The sequence below is a fragment of the Nicotiana sylvestris genome, chromosome 3, assembly GCF_000393655.2.
Source record: "Nicotiana sylvestris chromosome 3, ASM39365v2, whole genome shotgun sequence".
NCBI classification, from domain to species: domain Eukaryota; kingdom Viridiplantae; phylum Streptophyta; class Magnoliopsida; order Solanales; family Solanaceae; genus Nicotiana; species Nicotiana sylvestris.
The window spans coordinates 91,163,727-91,177,295 of NC_091059.1; the positions used below are offsets into that span (position 1 = coordinate 91,163,727).

Consider the following 13,569-nt stretch of genomic DNA (forward strand, 5'->3'; position numbering starts at 1 on the left):
AGATCCCCATGCCCGTCATATTTCTCAAACTTTGGGGTTTTGAAACCCAAGGGTAGATGTATGTGTGGGAACATGCATAGGTCAGTGTAAGATACGCTCTTTTGCCCACTCAGACTTTGTATTTTATGGAGGCTCTACTCCATGCTTCTCATTTTTCTCGTAATCTCCTTTTGTTCAGGGTTTTTTGCAATTTTCTCCTGCTCTACGGTAAACTCGTACCGAGGCGGCTGAGGATAAGCACTATTAGCAAACTGGGTTGGTTCCATTGGGAAAGATGGTGCTTGAAAGGTGAAAGAGGATGGATCGAAGCTAGGCCTGGGTAGGGTAGGCTGTGCTGTAGCTGAGCAAAGTGGCGCAGTGAATATGTTTGAAGCTGCACCTGAAGCTAACACCTGGGGGTGAGCCTCAGAAGGTGTTCCCACAAAGTTGGCGGAAATGGTAGGATATCCTAGTGGGGTGTGTGGATAGCTTATGGGAATGTTGGAGGTCCCACTTGCCCTAGGAAAAAGCTCAGGAAATCCAGGGATTGCACTTGGTGGTTCTTTTCCATTTGCCTAGGCGTCCCACATTTCTATCATGCAGAGACGCAGAAATCTATTTTCCTCGGTAGCTGCCGATTCTGAAATTGGGATGCCTGAGATCGGACTCTCATCCGCAATAGGAACTGTTGGCAGAGTCATTTCCTAAGACATTTCAACGCTTCCTTTCGACCTCGTGAAGTATGGATGCGAAGCCAGACTACCATAAAACCAACCACCTTACTATAAAACCTGAGCTTAACAGTAGACAACAAACCGGTCAGTTTGAAGCAAATAACACATAGGTAATCGCACGTTGGGGGTGTGATACACCTACACAGTTAAATGTGTTTCTACATGTTTCGCAACGGTTGCATGTTTCATCCTGGCTTTACTTATTTTTCCCTTATTTTCCCTTCTTTCCACTTTCCTATTTTCCACTCTTTTCTTTCCATCTCTTTTCTTGCTCTCTTTTTCTCATTTTTCTTTTGATTTTTCTTCGGCTCTCTTTTCTTTCTTTTTTGGGTTTTTCTTTTGGGTCTTTATTCCACATCCCTCTCTTATTTGAGTTATTTACAAAATCATGACCGGATTCGATGAGGATTGCCTACGTATCACGACGCCACGTGAATCAAATCATTACATAGTTCAAGGAAATAAATGCGGAAAATAAAGAAACAATATTTTTTGGAAATTTTCGATTTTCATTAATAAAAACTCCTAAACTTTCTATTACAAAAGACTTCAAACTACTCATTTTCTTGGAATTTAAAACTACGAACAGACTCGAAATAAACCGAAATACAGACTCGATAAATGAAAAATCAGGAATACATCAATGCTTTGACTCCTGGGGCCCATGGGACATCATTCGGTCTCGCCACGAGCCTACGTACAAGATCCCCTTGAAGCCATTCCAAATCACTCATTATCCGGCGGACAAATGTCATCACTATAGCGAAGAAAGTGGTTCGAGTTATGTCCTCACATGCTTGGCATTTCATGACGATGTAGTCGGCAATGGCTCTAACCCTCTCTCGGACAATACCCTTTTCCTGAAGCAGGCGCCTGATTTGCTGATTCCGGGCTTCTAGCACCTGAGTATCATGCTGGCTTTGGTTTTGCAACTGTTGCATATCTTCCTCCATCTGGGCCATCAAAGCATAACAATGTTCCCTATCGGTTTTAAAGTTCCTAGCCTGTTTGTCCGCCTCATTTTCAAGGGTGGTTAGCTTTTTCTTCAAATTGGTGATTGTCCCCTCATATTTTCTTTTTATTTTTTGCACAAACTGTGCCCGCCCTTTTGCGTTCTTTGCCAATTGTGCCCGGACTTTTTCTAGGCTGGCCTCAGATTTTTCTAGGTCATCTTGACACTCAAGTACTTTCTTTCTCACACTGCTTATAAGCCTTTCATCCGCTCGGCTTTTTTCCGGGTTTCTAGCAGCTATTCTCATTTTTTGATTTGAGCTTTGAGGGCTTCGTTTGCCTGAGTTAGCTTTTTCTTTTCCCCTTCATCTGCGGCATCTTGGATGCTATTGCCAAATTTGAGGTCCCTGATTTGTCCCTCTAATTTACTTATTTTGTCCCTATAGCTTTCTTCTTTTGCCAACCATCCCCACTGCTCCCGCGAGTCGTTAGTGAATTGTTGAAGATGAGCTCTCTTAGCCGGTCTCTCAGGAATCTAAAACCTTTTACCGAACCAAATAATGTACTTGGGGTCTACCTCACCTCTAGTTAGATCCCGTACCATAGTCTTAGGTTCAAGAAATTTGCATTCATTCCACACTTGGCGAACTCTTCCTTCCAGAAATACGGCCTTTGGGCCAAATTCGACGACATGTCTACTCAAATCTTCGTCATGGGGAACGGTTTGAAATCTGCCCAGTTGGCGCAAAACCCAGTGAGGAGCATACGACTGGATGCTCCGGATGCCCATCAGGAGAAGATAACATACTTCGGTTGACATGTATACTGCTTCGGTGACAGGAAGCCATCCGAACGCCCACTCAATTTTATCGGCAGTCAAAGAGCTCAAGTGTGCAAACCAAGCCTCAGTACCCTCGGGAAATTCAACACCCACCACTGGGATTTCAAATTCTTCGATGCAATTCAAATCGGTCATACCGTAATTCATATACCCGACACGGTGGCAGAGATGTTCCTGTATCCACAATTATAGTAGTAAGTTGCAGCCTTGGAAGAATTTTCCCCCTTCTCGATAAATAGTCAAAGCTCGGTAAATTTCAGATAAGATCAGGGGAACCAAAATGCCATTAGCTTTCTTGATTGCGACATCAACCATTCTCACGAGGCCCAATTCTATGTTGCTGTCTTCTCGCAGACAGATTACAACACCCAAGAATGATACTATAAAAACCAAACCCCGCCTTGCCTCCCATTTATCTTTATTTCCGGCATGGGTCAAACGAGTATTCGGTGTTTCAAAACCTTGGGAGTTGCCATAACGTTGATACAAGAACTAGAAAGTGCAATACCTTTTAGACAAATTCTCATTCTGAATATCCCGACTAATACTCAACATGTCCATAAACTTGTGAGGAGATACCGATATTGGTGACACTGGGTAACGATTCTAAGGTTTTCGTTGAGGCTGGCGTAACCCGCAATTTCCTCTAGCGTGGGTGTGAGCTTAAAGTCAGAAAAGCGGAACACGTTGTGAGTTGGATCCCAAAAAGGTATCAAGGCTTCTATCACGTCCAATCTTGGCTTGATGTTCAAAAGTACGATAAGACCACCCAAAACCTTTACCACAGTTTCTCTACTGCCTTTCCCTAAGTCGTTCCACCACATGTGGAGCTGTAAGGGGATCTCTTTAAGAGTTGCGAAGGGTTCATTTTCATCTGTGCTCATCCTGCACATTTATTAGGGTCATTTAATTAAAAGAAAAATTATGACTTATTTTGACTCAAGAAAAAGTTATCACTATTTTTTTCAAAATTTTCATAAAAATATCCGGCTTTGCAAATACGGCCTTTCAGCACTTCGGGGAAGAAAATTTTAAGGCTGTGTTTGCTAAACGGCCCAAACTTTTGAAAAGCGACCAAAGGTGGCTGTTCTTGCAAAAAAGTCCTTCCGGCGCCCTTTTGGGGACATTCAGCTATTTTTGACAAGAATGACATCACTTTATTTATTTACAATAAAAACAATAAAAAAAATTTGTTCTTTTTGAGCTATTATTGCGAAAGGGAAGTTGGACCCGATGAGGGTTGCCTACGTATCCCACATCCGGTGAGAATCAAACTGGCGCAGTTCGGGCAAACTTTACTAAAATAAAAACCAACTATTTTTAAAAATAGAATTTTCTTTTTTTTTAAAAAAAAAAATTTTCGGCAGAGTTTCGGTATATTTTTGGACACTGGTTTTTTAAAAAAACAAGCAATTATCTCTCTTAACCCTCGCATTGATTTTCCTTTTCCCAACTTTCTCTTATTATCCAACAAGCCGGTCAACATGCAAATCCGAAGCAAATAAATGCACAAGTAGCAAGTAGGATGCATCAGGATGGTCTTTTCATTTCGGGTACACCTGTCCTAGACAGACCCAACTCCTGTGTTGAGTCTCTAAAGTCAAATGCACGTGATACAAACAAACGTTCCTATTGAGGATCCAGCATGAGGTTTTGTTAGACTAGGTTTAAAATCTGGGTTTATTGTTCCAGATCTGGCTTACCCGAGCGGACAGCTCGAGCCGAGGGGGGGGGGCAGCGTAACGAGAATACAGAAGCTTCACCTACTTTGCAACTTGTCCGAACCTCGTTCTAAAATTGGATAGGACTCTAGACAGAAGAGAAGTCACACGAAGTGCACACTCCCCAAATTAATTAGAAGACTCAGAGAGAAGAAGAGTTTTGTAGCAGTTTATATACAATTCACAAAATATCAAAGCGGTAAAAGCGGCATTTAGCATATTAGGCTCAAACATGTTCAAAAATCAGATAATAAATAAATCCTACTACAACAACTATTCTAAGCTCGAATTCTTAAACCCTGAACCGAAGTTCTAGGTTTGGGTCCCCAGTAGAGTCGCCAGAGCTATCACACCTCCTTTTTACACACCCCGAAAGTAGTACAAGGGAGTTTTTCCAATTTTAGTGAATTATTCGAAATTGGATTATTTATTCATTTTTTGTTCAGAGTAGCCACTTGGGATGGTTTGTTTCTGGTGTCCCAAGTCACCGGTTCATTTTAAAATCCCAAATCGAGGAAAATTCGACTTTCCTTTTGAAGTCTGCGAACCAGAAATTCTGAATAAGGAATTCTGTTAACCTGAGGGAAGGTGTTAGGCACCCCCAGATTCCGTGGTTCTAGCACGGTCGCTTAAACTATCATAATTGGTGCATTATCTGATTTTAATACATATTTTAGCCTATGGTTATTTTAAACTAATTAAACCGCTTTTAATTATTTTTTAAGGAAGATTGCAACGTCATCTAAAACGCGTCTTTGGATCACGCCACATGAAATGCACCCGCAGTCCAAGACACATTTATTTAACATTGTTGAGATTTGGATTTGGGTCACATGAAATGCACAACTGAGTTTAGGAAAGTAATTTTTAAAATAGCGCGCCTAAAGCAACTACGCACTTTCAACTTTGCGAGGGCCATGGAAAATTCAACTAAATGACGCACCTCGATTTCTAAGGATTAAAATTAATTAAATGAGGGCCATGCGTTTTGAAATTTTATTTGGCACGGCACACCTTGATCTCAATTTTAAAGGAAGCTCGAAACTAAGCTTTTGAGGGCCATAAATTATACATTTTGTTAATATGGCACACCTCAAACTAATTTTAAGAGGCTAATTAAGTAATTAATGAGGATTGAAACATTCTAATTATTTTAGCTAAAGGTTTGACCTTACTTGTTAACCAATAGGTATCGTACTAGAGACCAATTATCTAAAGGAGATTGCAAAGCTGCATCTGATGAAATGAAGACAGGCCCAAGCAGCAGAAAGGGTAAACGATCTATTAACATATGCCCTCAGGCTTGGGCCTAAATGATCCCAAATTAGTGAAGCAATGAACACCTCATGGGGTGCGTAATTGAATCTGAATTTGACCATTCTTCAGCTGGGCCAACGTTAGGCCCAGTTTTCGTGATCCAAATGATTTATACCCAAATCACATAATGCAAATCGACTGATGTTAACATGGAACATGAAGTCAAATTAACAAACTTAAACTCTAATTTTAAACATTTAACCCAAATTAACTAAGCTAAATTTCTAATTTTATCTTTCATGTATCATTGAGTCACATCTACTATCAGAACAATCCAATAGCCAAACGAATGAGCTGCTGGGCTCAAGAAACGATCCCAAATAGCAATAGCAGACCATCTTCCCTTGGAAATGACTTCAGAATCCAAGGCTCGATGAGCCCAAACACTGTAACGAACAAGATTGAGGATTCCAGACTCAACATCGAATCTATACTAAAACAAAATGACCTTTTGCACTAAAACACAAACTGTTAAATCTCATCACTACCCAATAACTAATACACCAGGAAAACTTTGAATACTACTAAGAATACATGCTTGACTTCAAACTGACAAATATTCATGCTTAAACTAAACTTACAAGCACATCATGAAACTCCAAACCAACTGACTCTTTTTCAATACCAAAAGTAACAAAATCTAGAGGATTAACCAGCACTCAAATTCTTAAAGAGCACACATTTATTTGTATAGCATATTAAGAGTAGGGGAAAACTGAAAATAACGTGTACAACTCTAGATTTACTACAGAAAGGCTACATGAATAGAAGAAACAAAGAAGCAAAGCTCAAAATAATTTAGTGTTCAATCAAATTTCCACTCGAAGAGGCATGTTTATAGTCATTAGCCATCCATAGTTTACAGAAATACCTAGAAATGGAAAGGAAAACAAAGAAGTGAAGATTCAGCAGGAGAACAACAGTAGGAAACTCAAGCAAAAGAAGCAGCAGCAGAGTCATACCATTTTTTCAACTAGGTGCAGGAATTTGAAGTTTTTCAGAAATTCTAGCTAATAGGGAGGATCAGAAAATCTAAACTAAACAGAATTTGAGCTATTTTAAATAGAGAAATGTGATGAATTCAGTGTTAATTCAGAGTTCTTCTTCAGGTCCTAGCCATTTCAATTTTTCAGTATTTTTGGTCTCTAAAATCTTCTCCTTGTTAATGAAGAAAAGGTACCTTTATAGGCAAGGTTTTAGGGCTGCAGAAATAAGTTAAGTTTTGCACCCAAATCCTTTTGAAATTTTCATTTTTGCTTAAACACTCTTAGTGTAAAAATCAGACTTTCAAAATAACCCCAATCCCCAGCTTCCTAGAAGTTTCTCTAGTCTGTTACAAATGATTCCCCACCTAAATTTTCTAAATTAACCTCTAGACCTACTGTTTTTACTTTAGGACCAAATGGGTCGAATTAACCCAATAGCTCAGCCAGACATGGGCTTAGACCCGACCCAAGAACCCAACAAAACCCTAGGAGTGGGGTCTAAATTAGCCTTATGGCCCAAGCAACAAAGGCAACCCAAACTGAATCAGTAATTCAATGCAAACAAGGGAAAACACTTAAATGATTTCAAATAGCTAAAACCTAAACAAATGACTAATTACTGAACATAACTAAGCAAAGAGTTAACTAAGTTATTAAATAGAGATAAACTAAACTATGAGACTGAGAGAAAAAGAAACAAAAGGGAAAATCAGAAACGTAAGATCTAAAGCTAAATAAAAATGGATCAACAAAAGCGGGCACAATTTTAAAAAAATTGAAAAGAGGAACTGAAAATGAAAAGGAAATAAATACAAACAAACAAATTGACCTAAGGGACGAACTAAGTTTGAAACTAATTTCAGTCAGAGGGAAGGCTCAAATAAACAGAGAAAAGAAGAAGAAGAATAGGCGAGGCAAAAGAACGAACAAAAAGGCGAAGAAGAAAACTCACTGATCAAAGCTCGAACTTGAGACTGTATTCCGATTTAAACCCCCAAATAATGTCAATCGCTTGTTCTTTGTCAAGAACAAGCGAATAACGTTATTTTGTGATAAAACCGGCCCTAAATACTCATGAGAACTAGAGAAACAACCTTGCATGTATAGATTTGGCTTTGGGCTTTTAGGGCTCGAACTTTAGATTTAAGATTCGAGGAGCTCTGGCAAGATTCGAGGGAAACCAATTATAGATTAAGGGAGACGGAGCCATGGGGGTTCTACGGTATTAATTTGGGGTGGTTTGGAGGTGGCGCCGCTGGACAGAAATGGCAAGGATTTTAGGGCGGCGGCTTAGGGTTTCGTTGGAGTCTCTGAAGAGAGGAGAAATGAGAAAGACGATGAGAGGGGGGGGGGAGGGGTAAGGGTTCAGGCAATTAAATAGTGAAGGGGTCCTTAGTTCCGGACCGTTTGATCAACTGAGATCAACGGTTCAGATGATGAGCGACTAAACGGTGTCGTTTGGTCACGGACAAAGGCGAACCGGGTAGGGAACATGGATCTGGGCCAATTGGTCGGGTTTGGGGGGAATAACGACTTGGGCCTGGGGAATTTGGTGAACTTGGCCCAAAAATCTTGTTCTTTCAATTCTTTTCCCCTTTTTCTTGTCAATTTTCTTTTTTTCTTAATTCCTATTCTTTTAAAAACAAAAATAAAAATAAAATCTAACTTAATTCCTAACCCAAATCATCCTACCAAATTAAATTAATTAACTCTAATAATTACCACAACTAATTAAAAACCAAATTAAAGGAACTAACAAAATTCAAAGCTAAAAATTAAACAATGCAAAATAAATCATTTTTGTGATTTTTTTTTTATATTTTTGTAAAACACTAATTACCAATTAGTCTAAAAAATGTAAAATTAAACCTAAATGCAAATGTAACATATTTTTTTTTGTATTTTTATGAATTAAATAAAACGTACACACAAAATGCAGACAAACAAGAAAATTCTACAATAATTCCTAAAATAACAAATAATTAAGAGAAAAAATCTAATTTTGGAATTCTGTAGGAGTAATTCATGTGAGGCAAAAATCACGTGCTTACAGTGAGTTGTTAATTTATAATAGATAGGCAGTTAGGAAAGTAGTTAGCTTACTAATTATTTTGTATAAATAGGAGATTGTACAGGATTTCTTAGTTAGGTAATTAAAAAATCTAGAATTGTATGTCGCTCTCTCTCTCTCCCTCTCTTACACAGACTCTCTTCATCCTCGAGCTTACTCATTCATCACTGGAAGACCTAAGCTCCATTTCAAGAAATCAAATTTTTTATTTTTACTGAAATAGCGTAAAATAAAAAACAAATAAGTTGCAATGATTTCACGGGAATGTTATTCTTTAATAATGAATTTCATATCAGTCTAAAAGAAGGTAAAATGAAAAACAAAAACAAATAAGAGGGCTCGATTTGTTTGTAGTCTTTTTCTAATCCTGCTAAACCATTCTTCATCGTTTTGTTCTATTTTATTTGTTTTAACTTTTTAATATAAATAAATATTATGATTAAAGAATAATGAATCTAGTCCCTTAAATATTTTTCGGCATATGGCCAGGATCAAGTCCACTGTTGAACATTGCCGGAGCAATTAATAGTAGAGCAATTCTGCAAAATCTAGTAGCTTTGGTCTAGAGTTTATATTTGTTTTAAAATAATACTTAATATGTATAAATTATTAATTTAGAATTTAATAACTCAAAAGATCTAAGAATTTCAGGAAAACAAACTTCAAATCCTAAATTCGCTTTGAAAATAATATTAACCATTTACCTTTTCTACTTTTTTTTCTTAAAAATGAGGCAAATCAAGCTATCGCAACTTACTTAGGTTCTCTCAATTCTCTCTGACTATCTTCACTGTATAAGAAATACCTTCCAAATATCAATCGAATTATATTTAAATTATCCTTTTAAGACATCAAGACTTCTTTTTAACTAATCTCTTGGGTTATTATGTAATTTTCGTTACACTTTCACAAATAATATACTTTCTGCATTTTACCTTGTCAATAGTATTGAATTGTTGCTTTGCTTTGTAGTAGGATGACGGATGTTACGGTACCTAAACGATCTAACTGGCGAATTTCCCAGGTATGGCTGGATATTTTCATGATTTTCTTAGTAACAAAAATGTTTTATATCAAATTAATGATTGTCATTTTTTCCTTTCAGTAACCCACAAATGAAAGTTAATATTGTATGAAATTCAGTATTGTCCCAGCAATTATATATAATTAATATCACATCTAGATCAAAGCAATTATATTACCGAGAACATGCATGCCAAGTTCTTGCTTGTGAGGATGTTATTTAAGGAGTCCGAAACCCTTTTAATCATTTTTTAGACAAAAAACACTTTTGTACTACTTAAAAAAAAAGTTACATAAATGAGTAAAACGCAGTATTATACTGCGAGTTACTTTAACGGGAATTTTGCCGTTAAAGTAATTCGCTGTATAGTACTGCGTTTTACTTAAAATTTTTTTTTTTGTAATTCGCAGTACTATACTGCGTTTTACTAAGATGCTGGGCCCAACTATATTTTATTAAAGCTGTTCGCAGTATTATACTGCGAACAACTTCAATAAAATATAGCCCCTTCTTCTTCCTTGGACCACTGAACCGAAGAAAACCAAACACCTTCGATTCTGCTGGTCCCCCCCCCCCCCGCGTCAAACTTCAAAAACAATTTTTTGGGCCCCACCCGTCACCTAAAGAACAAGGGGTGTAGTGGATTCCTTCTTTCGGGTGCAAAAATTCGATTTCAATCAAATTTTAAAAACTTAAATCGAGGTATTTCAATTTTGTTTATGTCGAAACTCGTATAGTACATGCATATTTGTATTGTTTAATGTGTTTCCATGTTAATTTGTGTTATGTTTGTGTTTAAATTTGTATCTTATTTATACCCGGATTGATTTATTAGCTTTGGTACAAAAAATTGTTAAAATTTGATAAATTATTTGTATTGTTAAAAAATTAATATTATTTATTTTGTTTGTTGTTCATATTTGTATTTTATGTTAGTTGTTTTTATATGTAATAGTGACCTTTTAGCGTAGTAAAATAAATAGCCTTTTAGCGTAGTAAAATATAGAGCCTTTTAGTGTAGTAAAATATAGAGCCTGTTAGTGTTGTAAAATATAGAGCCTTTTAGCGTAGTAAAATGTAGAGCCTTTTAGCGTAGAATCTATGTAGTTTAAGTATGTAGTAACTGCAAACTCTATCCAATTACACTTTACAAAATTAATTATTTAATTTATAACAATAAACTTACAAAAGTAGCAAATTCCTATATGTTGTAAAATTAACTCAAATATCGCGCCTGAAACCCATACATAATTATTCAGTCCAATTTTAAACATAATTAATTATTTAATTTATTAAGCTAGCACACACAATTCTAAAAATGTTAAAATTGACACGCATAATAATTAAGGATAACTCGGTGCTACCGGGCCTCAAAAAATGAGCCTGGAACCCATACATAATTATTCAGTCCAATTGTAAACATAATTAATTATTTAATTTATTAAGCTAGCACACACAATTCTAAAAATATTAAAATTGATACGAATAATAATTAAGGATAACTCGGTGCTACCGGGCCTAAAAAATGAGCCTGGAACCCATACATAATTATTTAGTCCAATTGTAAATATAATTAATTATTTAATTTATTAAGCTAACACACACAATTCTAAAAATATTGAAATTGACACGCATAATAATTAAGGATAACTCGGTGCTACCGGGCCTTAAAAATCGAGCCTGGAACCCATACATAATTATTCAGTCCAATTGTAAATATAATTAATTATTTAATTTATTAAGCTAACACACACAATTCTAAAAATGTTGAAATTGACACGCATAATAATTAAGGATAACACGGTGCTACCGGGCCTTAAAAATCGAGCCTGGAACCCATACATAATTATTCAGTCCAATTGTAAACATAATTAATTATTTAATTTATTAAGCTAACACACAAAATTAATTTTGTTTAAATTATAGTAGACGACATGGACTTTCCTCCGCCTGCGCATCCCGGACCTGCCGAGGATCAGCGACTAGTGTTGCAGGGCGACCATAGGTCCTCCTTTGTATGAGAGGGACAACTATCGATGCAGCCTCTCCGCCCCAGGAGACCTGACGATTTGTGGGAGTTCATCGGGGAGCATCCTTTCCATGCCCGTGTAGTCGCGCGCCTACAGGCTACGGGCTTCTATACGATTTTTGAGCTTGGACGGATGCAACTTGATTGGTCTCTCATCACGGCCTTGGTAGAGTGGTGGCGACCGGAGACGCACACTTTTCACTTGCCCACTGGAGAGGCCACCATCACGCTGAAGGATGTTCAGGTTTTGTATGGGCTGCGCGTAGATGGACAGGCCGTAGCACTGCCCCAGTACATTAGATCCATGACGTGTGCACAATTTTTGGATATGATGGGGCATCTTACTGGTTATAGACCTCAGGGTGACGCTGGGGGCAGTCGCGTTGCTTTGTTAGCCATCAGAGATCATATGGCATTTTTGCACCCAGACATTACCGGCGAGACTGAAGATCTCCACATTGAGAGGTACACGCGGTTGGCGCTGCTCCTGCTTTTCGGGTGTGTCTTGTTCCCGAACACTTCGGGGAGTAAAGTGAGTATGCGCTTTCTCCATCATCTTCAGCAGCTGGATGGTTTACCCCAGTACAGTTGGGGTGCTGCTGTTCTCGCATACCTATATAGGAGCATGTGCCGGGCGAGCATGGGCCCAGCGGTGGACATATGTGTTTTTCTTCCCCTCCTACAGGTGACAACATTTTCGAATACTCTGTTCATTTCTCCAAATTCTATATGGTCGAAATGACTCATAAATTTTACATCAACCTTTTATCATAGGTTTGGGCCTGGCAGCGGATCATGCCGTTGCAGCCACCTCTACTACCACTTGTGCCTGGTGAGGCTTATCCGTTTCTCCCTCTAGCTTCTAGGTGGATTCTCCGGCGTGGGAACTACTGAGGGACCGATGCTCATCATAATCTCCCCCTTATCAGGGATGTGCTAGATATGCTGGTGGACGGACAGGTAAATATGTACCTACACTTACTTGTTTTAAATTGAGTTGTGTTGCGCATATTCACTTTTATGTTATTATTTGGTAGTTCATCTGGACGCCATACAACGACGAGTTGCTAGCTCAGCTGCCCTTTTATTGCTCAGTCGATCGATTGCTTTGGAGCACCTCCGTCCCGATGATCTTCTTCGATATGGTTGAGTATCATGCCACAGAGCGTGTGCTTCGCCAGTTTCACTGTCCCCAGCCTATACCGAGGGAGCCTAGATGGGTGGCTATACACTATCAGCGAGATGACCGTGCCAGGCTGGACGATATATATATGGGATGGCTTGAACAGCAGGTCCATATTTGGGAGGAGCAGCGAGCTGACCGTATTCCGCCTACACCTACATTTACCCAGTAGGCCACTATTCATATGTATGCATCATGGTACCGCCGTCACACCCGACTGATTATCGGGAACCCCATTCATGTACTTGGCGAGCGCTACAGACCATACGCCGGGAGACACGAGGCACTGGTATATTTTTTGGCTTATTAATATCGTATAATTGTGATATTGCGTTATTTAATTAATATTTTAAATATTTCATAGGCTATTGGGCATCATCACCTCTACCAGTTGGGACAGAAGATGCAGCAGCATACCGACATTCCTGCAGTCATTAACTATGGCCGGCGGGTGGCACAGTTGGCTCATCGGACCCTGTTTCAGGCGAGAGATGCCGCGAGGTTGGACCACGAGGCTCAGTATGCGGCTCCAAAGGACTACCATCGGGGTAGGGGTGTCCAACGAGACAGGGGTAGGGCACGAGGGAGGGGTGCCCCACGAGGTAGGGGTGCCCCACAGGGTCGCGGGGGACGGCGAGGAGGTGGTCCCCAGCAAGGGGGCGTTGAGGCACCTGTCGACCCACCTGTTGAGGGACATGATGAGGACTTTGAAGTTGTGGCGCCTGGAGATGAT

At 38.8% G+C, this 13,569-nt stretch overlaps 1 protein-coding gene across 1 annotated transcript; it reads left to right on the plus strand.

Annotated features, from left to right (window-relative positions):
* The first annotated feature begins 11,660 nt into the window (after positions 1-11,660).
* LOC138887665 (serine/threonine-protein phosphatase 7 long form homolog) lies at positions 11,661-12,395 on the plus strand. The gene has a single exon (XM_070169440.1). The coding sequence runs from the start codon at positions 11,661-11,663 to the stop codon at positions 12,393-12,395; it is 735 nt and encodes a 244-aa protein (XP_070025541.1).
* The last annotated feature ends 1,174 nt before the right edge of the window (positions 12,396-13,569 follow it).